Below are 13948 nucleotides of genomic sequence, written 5' to 3'. Positions count from 1 at the left end.
ATTTGAGGAACCGCCTTGCCCCGATGGGACTGGCCCGCCCCACCCACCCCATCAGAGTCATTTCAGCTGATGGGGTCCAGGAGAGCAGCCTTCTCTGCCTTGACTCCTGCCCTTTGGAATATCTTAACCGCCTGAGATGAGATTGGCTCCCTCCCGCCTGACCTTTTGGGAAAGACTCAAGACCTGGCTCTGCCCGATGGCTTTGGAACCCAATGGGGGAGCTTTTCACTGGAGGTGGTTGACTAATGGTTCTCCCCTCACCCCTGCCCCTGGTGTACCTGGCTCCCTCCTTTGCCATTTTGTGCTAATGAATTTATTTTATCTGCTTTGTTATCTTATATTTGGTGATGTTAATGATTTTATACTGTAAGTACCCCAGAATCCTTTGACGCGAGATGAGCAGCAAATACATTTCATGATGAAATAAATCAATTCTTGGAGATGCAATCCCACTGTATCTGCAAGACAAAAGTTTGGGAATAGCTGGTCTAGAATCTTAGCATGCTTTACAAAAGGCCCTTAATCTGGTATTAGGGAGAGTTTTACTGAGTCAGGGAAGTAAACTATAAATAGTTTTTATGCCTAGTTTACATTTTCATGTAAGATTTTGAGAGGCTGGAATGTTTTGGCAGGGGCCGAGGTGGCTAATAGAGGAAGAGAGGTGTGTAGAGAGAGAAATAATTATTATTGCTGAGAAAAAGGAGAGAGAACATAAATGCTGAATACAACCCAGAGCTCCCAAAATGTTTTTGGCCTTCAGTTCCCTCCAAAACCAGCCATTATGCCCATTGATTCTGGGATGTGCATGCAAAGTAACTGCACGGCATCAGGGTTTCTGCCTCTTGCTAAAGCCTGCTTTTCATTTGCTCTCATCCAGTTTCCTTGCAGTTATAAGAGTGAAAAATATTGTGGATTTATTTCAAGTTGAGAATCACATTCAAGGAGGAATTTGTTGTTCTGATATTTGTGTTTCCCCAGAAAATTTTCTTTCCACCTCAACCTGCCAATCATGTTGTTGTGACACAAATACAGAATAAATTACAGTGACACCATGGTAGACGCTTTGTTTGCTTTGTGTTAACCTGCAGGATGTGGCCTTCAGCACATTTTGCATCAATGTAAGAAAGCACACACTGTGCCTATCAAGGGAAGGAGATCCTCACCAGTTGACGTTTCTTTTGAATGACTAACCTCCTTGTATTGTACATTGCTAGATGACGTGTTCCTGCCCAAAGACTTGGATAGCGTGGAGATGGATGAGACTGACAGAGAAGTGGAATACTTCAAGCGGTAAGACTTTTGTCACATTAAAAGTGACCTTTGGGATCTTTTCACCTCAGCTTCCACATGGGAAGGAGATCAGCTCTAATCCAACTACCAGTATAAATGAATCTGGTCTGCTGAATAAGCCATAGCTTGTTCAATGCACACAATATATGAAGCGACAAACCAGAGTTTATAAATCATAGTGCTAGATTGTTGCACAACTCTACACCAAACCATATTACGGCTTAGCACAGTGATTGAACCCTATTGCAAAGAGGAGATTGGCTCAAAGGGAACGGAAAAAGAATATGCTTTCGTATTGCAAAGTATTATAATTTGCAAGGAGGTGAACTGATACGCACGCCAGCCTTGCACGGTCCTTAATTGTAAGCATCATCTATCAGAAAGTGGAAGTTTAGTTGCGCTATACTGAAAGGAAGAGTTGTTTTTCCCCCCATGAATTTGGTAGCTGATGTATGTATGTATGTATGTATGTATGTATGTATGTATGTATGTATGTGTGTGTGTGTGTGTTTGTTTGTTTGTTTGTTTGTTTGTTTGTTTGTTTGTTTATTTATTGGATTTGTATGCCGCCCCTCTCCGTAGACTCGGGGCGGCTAACAACAGTAATAAAAAACATCATATAAATCCAATACTAAAACAACTAAAAAACCCTTATTGTAAAACCAAACATCCCTACAAACAAACATAACATGCATAGAATTGTAAAGTCCTAGGGGGAAAGAATATCTCAGTTCCTCCATGCCTGACGGCAGAGGTGGGTTTTAAGGAGCTTACGAAAGGCAAGGAGAGTGGGGGCAATTCTAATCTCCGGGGGGAGTTGATTCCAGAGGGCTGGGGCCATCACAGAGAAGGCTTTTCCCCTGGCCCCCGTCAAACGACATTGTTTTGTTGACAGGACCTGGAGAAGGCCCACTCTGTGGGACCTAACCGGTCGCTGGGATTCATGTGGCAGAAGGCGGTCTCGTAGGAAATGTTCTTTTAGTATTTCCAGGGATGGTTCGGAAATGCCAAGCCCACACAGAGCTCACATCATTCCTGGATTTCCACTCTCTAATCCGGTTCTTTTTTCCCCCTTGAAGTTATCTTAGATGATGATGATAATAATAATAATAATAATAATAATAATAATATAATAATAATAATAATAATTATTATTATTATTATTATTATTATTATTATTTATTAGATTTGTATGCCGTCCCTCTCCGAAGACTCGGGGTGGCTCACAACAATAATAAAAACAATGCATAGTAGACCCATTGCCTCTTCCACATTTGCCTTGCTGTGTGGACTAAAAATAATTTTAAAAAATCTTCGGGATAAAGGAAGAGGTTGAGAGAGTTGCAGGCAGGATGAGCTTTGCTATTAACCAAAGGGCAAATATTAAAAGAAAAAAGGCATTGGGGGGTGGGGTTGGAAGGCCAATCTACTGTGGGGTGGGAGAGGCAAAAGGCAACGTTGGGGGTGTCAGCAGTGATGGTAAAGACATAGTAGAAGAAGAAAGATCAAATCAATACGTTTTGGGGAACAGAGAAGAAAAAGCAGTCAATTGAATGGAAGAAGATGGGGAGGGGACAGAGAAGAAAATAAAATAAGAGGAAGTGGGGGAAGTAAGCCCAAAACTGCATCTATTTATACCAGCGGTCCACAAACTACGGCCCGCGGGACGGATGTGGCCCGCTGAGGCCATTTATCCGTCCCGCAGCAGTGCATGAGATTTTACTGATCAATATAATAACCTCCCGAATCTCCTGTCCACTCACCACGGTCGGCTGCTGAGCGAGGAGGAGGTGGAGAGCCAAGGGATGGGGAGGAAAGCGGGCCTGCAATTGGCCCCTTTCTTTGCTGCCTTTTGGGAGAGAAACTGTTGCTGCCCTATGGCAGAGCAGCAACAGTTCCTCTCCCTAAAGGCGAGAAAGAAAGGGGCCAATTGCAGGCCCGCTTTCCTCCCCATTCCTTGGCTCTCCACCTCCTCCTCTTCCTCCCCACCTCTTCCTCTGTGGTGAGTGGACGGGAGATTCAGGAAAAGGCAATTGGTGATTCAAAAACTGTGCACTGAAATTCACAGCTAAGTGCGCCATGGCTAAGTGCATGGGAGGGGGGAGGTGACCGCTTGCAAACCCCTGACCTCCACCGCCTCCCCCCCACGACACAAGGCGAGCACACCTCGCCGCTGACACAGGTGGCGGGGACCACCCTGTCCCCCTTCAGGGCCTCTTTGACAGCCCTTCCCGGCAGAGGCGCCGCATCTGCCTCCCCGCCGGCTCCCGCCGCCGCCACATAGCTCTGCTCACCCAAAGCCTGGCGTTGATGCTTGAGAGCAGGCTCGGAGCTCTCGGCATCAGTGGCCACCATGGCGCCTTTCTTGTCACGGCGGCTGCCCTGCGCCGGCCAGCAAAGTCGGCTGCCTGGGAAAGCAGCGTGCTTTTCAAACGTGCCGCTTTCCTGCGCTGCTTTCCTGTGCAGCCAGCTTTGCTGGCCAGTGCAGGGCAGCCGCCGTGACAACAACGGCCATAGAAATAGCAGGGTTGGAGAAATGTACATTACAGCAGTATATTAATGCCAGAACGTTTTCTTAAATATAGTCACACTAACTCCTCCCAATTATTTAAATTGATCTACTCCAAATATGACTAAGTCAAGGTTTAACTCAGCTGCCTTATCTTAATACTAAACAAGACCTGTTACATTTCAGATTATACGTGTAAAGTTGATGTGGCTTTCTTGACGTATACATTATTCTCTGCTATTTAAAAGAAGATACAATAGCACTAGGCCTCTTCAGATCAAGCTTTTATTTTACAAAGGTTCTTCATTTTCTTAAATTGTCTAGAACAATAATAAAGCAGTCTTTTAAAAAAAATCTTAAAAAGCAGTCTAATAATTTAAACATTCTACAGACATTTATAGTTATTGACTTACCTCCTTGCATCCAGTTTCAGCAACGAGAAAATAAAATTCTGCCTCTGCCTCCCAGAAATTTGTCTCCTTGCAGTTTTAGTTTCACTTTGAATTTAGCATGTTGAGTGTCGGGAGGCAGATAATCAGTGGCTTGTGCTAATCAAGCTCTGCGCTGTTTGCTGCAAGGAGGTAAAATGCTGGGAGGCAGAGGCCAAAGAGTGGGGGTGGCTGGGTGGGGCTACATTCAGTGTATAAGACACACCCAAGTTTTCACACTCTTCTTGAGTGTAAAAAGGTGTGTCTTATCCTCTGGTATATGAAGTGGGAATTCATACTAAATGTTATTTGCTATCCGCCCACTCAACAGAAAAAATGACCCAAATAGAAGCAATAGAGTAGTGAACCGTACTTTTTACACTCTGCCAGCAGCAATATCTTCAAGGTTGAGCTTAGTAAAGTGACATCAATGAGGTCATATCAACCTAAACAGTAAATAACACAAAAGCAAAAACATCTTTATCTGGCTATTGATTTAACACTTCTACCTAACAGTACCTGTATGCACATTTGTATTTGGCAACCTGTCTGAAAAAAAAAAGAAAATTCAACAGTAACATCATTGTATTCCAACCCATGAGCATTACTTCCTCATAAGTAAATAGCCTTGCCGTTAACCATCCTCTCTATGGCTATTCAGCCATTCAAACTTGCTTCTGATGCAGGTTCAGAACTAAAGCACTTTGTCCAATTTTTATTAGTCAGCAGGGTCTAACAGTGTCATTATTGGCTATGTACAAATATTAGTTTTGGTGAAGAATGACTGATGGGCAATTGCTAGTGTTTGGGGAATAAAGCCAAGAAAATCTAAGGAGGAGAAGGTTGATTTTCAGAAAGATCTATTTCTCCACTGAATCAGTATCCAACTATGAGGGGGTATGCAGGATCTTATTTTGTTAGGCAGGATGTGTACTACTGTAAAGTTGTCAGTTAATAGTTGTGAAGTTTGTTGAGATCTGCACATTAATTAATCAATTAATTAATTGCCTAAGAGAGGGCTTGATCTGCCTACTGTTTTTTTCTGGCTTTGCTGATGCAGCATAAACCATTTTTTCTGCAATATTGAGCACTCTATAAATATCTTGAAAAGAAGCCAGGCATATACCTCTATCCCAAGTTCTGGGGAAAAGCCTGTGTGCGCTTGTCAAGGAGAAACAATCAAAGTAATATTAACAGTAGGGAACTGAATGAGAGCGGAAATGTCTGAAACAATCAATTTACCTGATCTGCAAAATCAGTCTGTGGTCTCAGATCAGTTACTCTTCATAAAAGAGCTACCTAACAAGTTCCTGATGTCTCATTCTATGTCTGTAGACAAAGGCATGACCAATGCTTGCCCGTGCATATGGGGAAGATAATGAAGCATAGATTTGTATGTGTATGCAGTGAGAAACAATTACTACTCCGTTCCGGGGATTCATCACCCTTTTCTATCCCTCCCTCCCTTGTATTGCAGGTTTTGCCTGGACTCAGCCAAGCAGACCCGACAAAAAGTGGCTGTGAACTGGACCAATTTCACCCTGAAGAAAACCACTTCGAGTGCAGCTCAGTGAGGTGTGCGGTGCAGCCCTGGTATATCCGCAGGGCCCCACACCTCGCCTTCCCTCTCCCCAAACCCATAGAGAGACACTTGACCTCACTGACCCCTTGGCCCTCCCCTTTCCCCTTCCCCATGGGGCTCCCCATCCCTAGCCCATAGGCAGGGCCTGGACAGCCCGTGTCCCTCACCTCTCAGTGTTCGACGTTCGGGGAGATGCTGACTGAGCCGCCCCAAGCCCAGGGGCAGTCTTATTTGGCCAAGGCCCAGCGTGGCACAGGGACCAGGCTGCACCCAATAAAGGACTTTTTAATTTTTTATTTTATTTAAAAAATCCATCTTCTCTGTTGTTTGTTCTGCCTTCACTGGGCCTTTGGTGCCAGGGCGTGGCCCTCTTCGTGGCAGGTGTAGCCTGATGATGGAAAACACCCTCCTTCCTCCCCCTTGTTCCTGAGCGCTTTCTCACACGTTGCCTCAACACTGTTGAGTTTCATAAGGGCAGGAGGTGCACAAGGAGCTCCCCTTATGAAGGAGCCAAGGAGTTGCCTTCTGCTTTGAGAACTAGATATCCCCTTGCGAAATTACAGTTGGCAGAGCTTCTGTGCGTGATACAGCCCTTGTCTGTTTCTGTATGTGATACAGCCCTTGTCCTTTTCCAGAAATTGCACATGTCATTCAATGTGGCTGTGTTACCTTACTTCTCAGGGAATGTTATTCTCTCAGATCAACACACCATAAAGTACAGTATTGCTACTAGGATCCTACCAGCAGTAATAAGAGCTGCAGTTTCATTTCAAACAGGTAGCCCTCGGCCTCTGACAGCCAGCCTGAGCAATGCTGATAAAGTCTGCAATTTTTAATATTTTCTCTTATTGTCTTTTCCCCTGCATCTAAACAATCATTCTGGACAGATATTTCTTCAGCACAGGCAATTCTGTACACTTTCTACGTATGAACAGCACACACTTCTTTGTTTCTCCACAAGCACACACAACAGAATTACCCCCAATTGGCTGCATCAAACATAGTTGTGCTCTTTGCACATGAAGATATATGTGTTACGTACTACAAAGACGTATTTATGGAGAGTCCTCATGTAAAATAGACTTACTGGAGAGTAAAACTGCACATCTGCTGTGTCATAGATTATGTATTTAAAATCAAATGTGGAGTGTGACTCCATTCTTTCTTGCTGCACTACAAGTCCATCATTCCATGACTGTTGCCCTTTTCACGTGTTTGCAAACTCTAGCCTCTCTAAGGGTTTGGTTCTTGCTGCAGTTGGTCACCTGATTCACCTGATAAAGGTGTGTCTGATAGTGCTCCTTGTGTATGGCTGCAGAAATCTGATTGCTTCTACTGTAGATAATCTTACAATTCCACAGCAGAGCCCTATTATATTATTTGTGTACTGGGTAAGCTATTGTCATACCAATGACAGTGCATCTGAAAAAAAGGGAAAGGATGAAATTCCTTCTAAGACATTTCCTAAGCAAAGGTTCTCTCTCCTGCTGTTGTTTTACCATGGATCTCTGTTTAACTTATACATATTTGCACCTATTCCCTTGAGAGCAGGGGTGTCAAACTTGCAATGACACGTCGTCACATGACATATTCGCAATCCCCCCCCTCCGTTTCACTAAAACGGGAGTGGGCCAACACATGATGCATCTGGCCCATGAGCCGCGAGTTTGAAATCCCTTCTTTAGAATCTCTTATACAGCATTACCACTTGAGTTTTGCTCTGGATTTAAACCTGCCCTTAAGTATTATATTGAAACACACTAGTTTCACTCCTCTAGTAACATAATTGGAATTATCATCTTCCTCCCCATACGTGATGCCAGCTACTTTACTCTGCCAAGTGTTGGGGTGGGGTGCATAACTGGGCAATAATTGTTCCCTGCATCTTGTTTGTAACATACAGCTGTCTCAACAAATGGGTATGGTCCATTGTTGAACTAAATTTCTGGAGGTATCCTGCCTCCTCCTCCTCCTCCTCCATCTTAAGAGAGGGAAGCCCCTCATACGATCACAAAGGGTTTGGAACATGTGACATCATTATCAACAAACTGATCAGATATTCTGTTTCTTTAAAAAATGCTGTGAAATATTTTATGTGAGACGGTATAAGCTATGCAGCAGCAACTGCAGCAAACTTCAAAGACACTGGTACCTTTGTTCGTAAAAATTCCACAGTTCACCTACTTGGATTCTGATGTTGATGCAAATGTCTACCTGCATGCTGGTTCATTTGTTCCCTTGGTGCCCTTCTGCAGATGCTCATGCTGACGTTGTCAGAAATCAACGTAGTTACAGTCTATATAAGTGCCAAGGAACTGCAGTTTGGGACATTAAGTCACAGTACAGAAAGCTTAGAAAACTTCACTAAGGCCAAACCTAGTTGCTGACAACTTATAAATTGCTTACTGATATCAGCCTCTCTTTGTCCCTCCTTCCCTTTTCAAGAATTCACCTGGACTATAGGTAGGTGCCTTATTGCAGAAGCAGGAAACATAATGAATTTATAGCACTTAGTATTGATTCAGAGCTGAAGGCATTCATCACTGCAATACAAGGTAAGATGTGTCATCCTAAAAACAAGCCAATACCTACATCATTATCAGAGGTTTTGTCCAACTGGAGTGCATGTCTAGCTGTCCAATGCTATTATTGTGAATTGTTAGACTATTTAATATCTAAAACATTAAGTTTGAAAAGGGACGGGAGGTATGGCAGCCAAGTAATCTTTTCTGCACCAGTTAATGTAAACCATGCACATAGCAGGCAGAAGAGAAATAAATAGTAGAATTCCCAGCGTGGCATATTAGATTTTTCTTGTATACTAGTTCATTCCATATTTGAAAATCTTGTTCCTCATAATAGTTTCATGAAATGCATATAACGGAGTTCATCTCAAGCAAGTATTTCCGAACCTTGGCAACTTGAAGAGGTGTGAGACTTTAATTCCCAAAGTTGCCCAGCCAAAGTGATCTAAACCATACAGGTTTGTAGCAATCGTTATTCATCAAAACACTGCTGTATGGTGTTATGTTATGTTAGGTATTGTATGATATGGTTCTCTGCTAGAATCTGGTGGAGAAAAGTATGGTATACATTGTATGGGGACTTTTGGATAAGCCCAACCAACAGCAAAAATCCAGCTAGTCTAGAAACCACTTTTGTAGACAGAATAAAATCAATTTTACTTTTTTATTCTATCTGAATTTTATGCCCCCCTGGAGATGTTAGCAGAATGGTAGCGTGGAGTGGGGCGGTGCATTTTCTAGATTGGGAAATAATAAGGGCTGCCTTTCTAGATGGATCAAACATCTGTTTAGCTTACCTATATTTGCAAGGTCCAAATGATCCCAGACTGGACATTAAGGCAGCAAACCTGCTTTTTTGCCTTCAGAATCTTGTAAAAAGTATACTATAATTGAAGCAACAGGCCTCAACTTGTGTGGGGTTTTTTAAGTTAACTAAGCCTCTTGTAATTATGTATTCCAAGGGTGGGTTCCATTTTTTTTAACTGCCACTCGGTGTGGCTTGTTTTGTGGGCGTGGCTTGGTGGTCATGTGGCTGGTGGGAGTAGTTTGGCAGTCATGTGACTGGGTGGAAGTGGCTTTGCGGTCCTGTGATTGGGTGGGTGTTGCTATGTGATCATGTGACTGGGTGGGTGTGGCCAAGTCAATGTCACTTCTAGGGTTAGGGTGCCTGGCTTCTCCTTGCTTCTCCTTGCCTCAAAGACCTCAAATTTCCCTATTTACTACTATGAACATACTATTTAATCCTATGTATATATGCCATATGTGTACATACATATTACACAGGCACACAAAAATATGTTATCAACTATATATACTGTATGCGTTTGTACACACACATCCCCATACGCAGTTCTAAAACTACACATTCAACCTCACTGCATTTGGAAAAACACCCAGAGTCCATTTTCTGCCACACATTTAATCATAACTTTTGTACACTATACATGTCTTCAGATGTTCTTCCCTAGCTTGTACATGATTATTAGGGCCTGGAAATATGGATTGAGTAAAATGTGAAACTCACTTAACAACGCTCTTGCTTAGCAGCCAAACTTTGGCCTCAATTGTAGTCGTCGTCATCATCATAATAATAATAATAATAATAATTATTATTATTATTATTATTATTATTATTTATTAGATTTGTATACCGCCCCTCTCCGAAGACTCGGGGCGGCAAGGACTATCTCTGTCTTCCTCTGCATGGCAGCCTTGTCCTAGTAAACTCCTTTCTGGCAATTTTCTTCTCTGTTAGAGTCATCAAAGTAATTCAGACAATGTAAGGTTTCCTGCTGTAGCACAGGGTTGGACTAGATGACCTCCGAGATATCTTCCAGCCCTAAATTGCTGTTGTTTCAAAGTGTCTTCTGAGGCCATGTTTAGTGGTAGAGTTTGTGGTGTTTCCTTTCTCTTCTCCCTTCCTTCCTCTCTGTCTCTCCCCCTTGCTATCTTTTGCTTTCAGGGTGGGAGGGAATACCAAATAAAAAGGAAGGATAGAAAATGGTGCATGGCTGCAAAATAGGAGAAGGGTATTTTTCAACTGCTTTCTGGGACTGAAATGTTGAGGGGGCCCAAGCAGGGGTAGGTACAAAGTTACCTCACTGCCAGTTTACTTCCTCAAGCTGACAACCGTAGGCATGGTGTCGTAAATTTGGCATCTGCACATGCTCAGAAGAAAAAAACCTTTTGAAATATTTAAATTTTTAAAAAATTAAAAAGAAAGCCGAAAACAAGATGGCGACTGCATGCACAGTGCCAAAAACTTGGCTTCTGCACATGCTCAGAAGAAAAGATATCATTTTTTTTTTTTAAAAAGATGGCAGTACCCATGGACTGACACTGACCAATTCAGTTCGGTGACATCATCATGACATCACCAGCAGGTCACTACCAGTTCAAGCGAGCCAGTCCCACCCCTGATGTACTCTATTTACACTATTACTTGTTTTCATCCGTCTGCAACCTGATTTAATGGACATCTCAGAATAATAATTCTCCAAGAAAAGTACAGTACAAGTTTTTCACACAGGAAGCTGAAAATTTAAATAATTAACTAAACACCACATATACGACTCACTAATATCTTATGAATTAGTCCAGAATCCTAAATATGAATCCTTTAAGTTCCCTCAGGAGGAAGGGAAGTACACAAAAATATTTGTTTACTGTGGAGTAAACCTCACTGAATTCACAGAATTGCTGTCGAATCTGAAATTGACATGTATTTTATTTAGCTTTATATTATACTCATTTGAACCTGACAATTGACTTCTTTGCCACATCAGTCACATCCTCTTTAGTATCCCCAAAAGAACCAGATAGTATACTGGTAAAGTAATGATGGTACAATATTTATTTATTTATTTATTTATTTGATTTTTATGCCGCGCTTCTCCTTAGACTCAGGGCGGCTTACAACATGTTAGCAATAGCACTTTTTAACAGAGCCAGCCCATTGCCCCCACAATCCAGGTCCTCATTTTACCCACCTCGGAAGGATGGAAGGCTGAGTCAACCTTGAGCCGGTGATGAGATTTGAACCGCTGACCTTCAGATCTACAGTCAGCTTCAGTGGCCTGCAGTACAGCACTCTACCTGCTGCGCCACCCCGGCTCATATTATACACCTTCATGTTTCTAATCATTAACATTCTTCATTGCTGGTATAAAATATTTATCAAATACAGTAATCCCTCGCTACTTCATGGTTCATCTTTCACGGATTCACTATTTCACAGGTTTTCAAAGGGCTTAAATCCATTAAAATTTTTAAATCCATTAAAAATTCATAAAATTCCTCTACAGTACTACTGTACTCTATTAAAGAAACTGGTAGGATATCACACGTAGTTCCAGCTGAGAAACATTATAGAATGACTGTTTAATGCAAAAGGTGGGTTTTAAAAGTCCAAATACTCGTTAAATACATTAAAAAAAATATCTTTCCTCTACTTCACGGAAATTCATTTTTCACGGGTGGTCTTGGAACGCATCCCCCGTGAAAAATGAGGTATTTCTGTATATTGATTTGATAAATGTTGGCAAGGTTTTCACCAACTTTTATTTCCATTTGCTTACTGTCAATTTGGGATCCATCTCCTTTCCCTACATGTCTTTGTTAGTAATTTACACTTGTTGCTGTTTTTTCCACTCAGTCACATCCGATTCTCAGAAGTTGCTTGGACAAGTTCCTACGGTTTTTCTCAGCAAGGTTAGATTAGCTCAGTATCAGTTACTCTGAATGACGTTCTTTCCCCAACATCTCTTAATCTCAGTAATTTTTGACATTATCTCCTGTGACCCATCTCAGCCTTGTAAAACATATTGTGTATTATTGAGCAATAGTGCCTCACTTACAAATAATTTGCCTGAGTTTAATGTGATCCTAGAAGGAGTTAAAGTGCAGAAAACCTTTGCTAGTCCTTGTCTTAGCAATAATTCATTTAAAAGAAATGATAAAACACTTCAGAATTATCTGAATGTGCCCAAACCACCCATTAGGCATAACTACTGGTGATCATGCTTGTGCCAAATTCATGCTAAAAGTTGGGCCTTCAGATATGACATCTTTTGCTTCTCTAAGCAGAGCATGCAAAACTTGGATAGGACCTAAAGGGTTATCAAAACACAGAGACTTAAAACTAAGGAATAAATACAAATCCTATCCTAACTAGTTGTTCCAAACATAAGGTTCTCTAGATATAAAATAGACAAAACAAATAGGATGTTGAGTTTTCAGAAATACGTGCTCAGAATATGTGCTCAACAATTGCTTCTAGGGAGCTTCTGAATTGGTATAGCCTGACTAATGTCTTTCAGATACCTGTAGTTTGGAATTCAATTCAATTCTCAGAATCTTTGATCATTGACCATTTTGAGACTGAGAATATAATATGAAACTTCAAGTTGTTTGTTAAATAACATGGATATGGCATAATAATTTATATAATATGATTATATCAACCTACCATCTGTGAATATGGAGATTCCCCACAGACACTTTTAGTTTTATATATGAACTTAAGGACATGGTACATATTTTTTTATTAAATCAGTTTAAATTTGAATTGATATTTGAAAACTATGAACATCTAGATGAATATTACCTGGATCTAATGATGTGTTTTCAGTTAAATTTCTGTGCAAACGTCACATTCCAAAGCCAAGATGCCAACCTAAAAAAAAAAAAGCTATCTTCCATAGCTGTTTGCCAAACTTGATGGCACCAAATTTCTCAACACAGAGAAAGGACTTAATAGATATTTTAGACCATTCTGGTCTTTAAAAAATACTTTGAATTAGGCTTACTATTTTGAATATAGTAAATGTATAATGAAGCATCTGACCTTTAAAATTAATTTTAAGACATCCTGTATCACATACGGTAATCAAATCTGGATGTAATTAAAGAATCAGTAAAAGGCTAAAATACCAATCTGCAGAAGAGGCATATTAAAATACATTGCGCTTCAAAAATCTGCCATATATATAGTCCTTGTTTAGCTATTGCTTCACATAGTAATAAAAAAGTAACTTTGCAATCAAACCTTTCATTTCATAGTTCTGTAAAACGAAGCTGAAGAAAGATTGTAGATTTACTTAGCTCTGCTTAACAATCAAGTTGCCAGTCTCAATTGTGGTCAATAACCAAGGATTGCCTGTAAAATCCAGAATTATACAAGTGATTATTATGAGAATGCAATATGCATCATCAGCTCTAATTTAGGAAAGGCTGGAACACAATTAAAAAAACAGTAGGGTGTCTCATCTAATTCAAAGTTAAGATAAGAATTCAAAAGATTTCATGTATTGTCATGTGGAAAACTGAGCCCACCCCATTCAATTTTTTCAATGTATTTTAACAGACAAAATATTTAGTCCTTTCAATCCTATTTCTAGATAAATGATAAAACAAATCACACGCCACTTACATTGTGTGACCCATTATTTACTTTAGATAAACATGCAAATTTCAGATTTTGAAACATTAAGTACACTCTTATTATCTATCGCAACCTCAAATAATTAAAATTAGGATCAGGAGCACCACTTTAACAGATTTGGAAGGGACCTCGCAGGTCATCTAGTCCAACCCTCTGCCCAAGCAGGAAACC

At 40.9% G+C, this 13948-nt stretch overlaps 1 protein-coding gene across 2 annotated transcripts in view; it reads left to right on the top strand.

The window, feature by feature from the left end:
- FAM193B (family with sequence similarity 193 member B) overlaps positions 1 to 6121 on the top strand; it is a 50758-nt gene extending 44637 nt beyond the window's left edge. Inside the window, exons 8-9 of one of the 2 annotated variants that reach the window (XM_070738840.1) lie at positions 1215 to 1290; positions 5705 to 6121. In XM_070738840.1, the coding sequence (XP_070594941.1) occupies positions 1215 to 1290; positions 5705 to 5801 (173 nt within the window). In that variant the 3' untranslated portion in view covers positions 5802 to 6121. The remainder of the gene's footprint in view (positions 1 to 1214; positions 1291 to 5704) is intronic. The other variant, XM_070738839.1, reaches the window with a different exon arrangement.
- Positions 6122 to 13948: the final 7827 nt, after the last annotated feature.

This window comes from Erythrolamprus reginae, chromosome 2 (genome assembly GCF_031021105.1).
Source record: "Erythrolamprus reginae isolate rEryReg1 chromosome 2, rEryReg1.hap1, whole genome shotgun sequence".
Classification (NCBI taxonomy): domain Eukaryota; kingdom Metazoa; phylum Chordata; class Lepidosauria; order Squamata; family Dipsadidae; genus Erythrolamprus; species Erythrolamprus reginae.
This window is presented reverse-complemented; position numbering and strand designations above follow the sequence as displayed.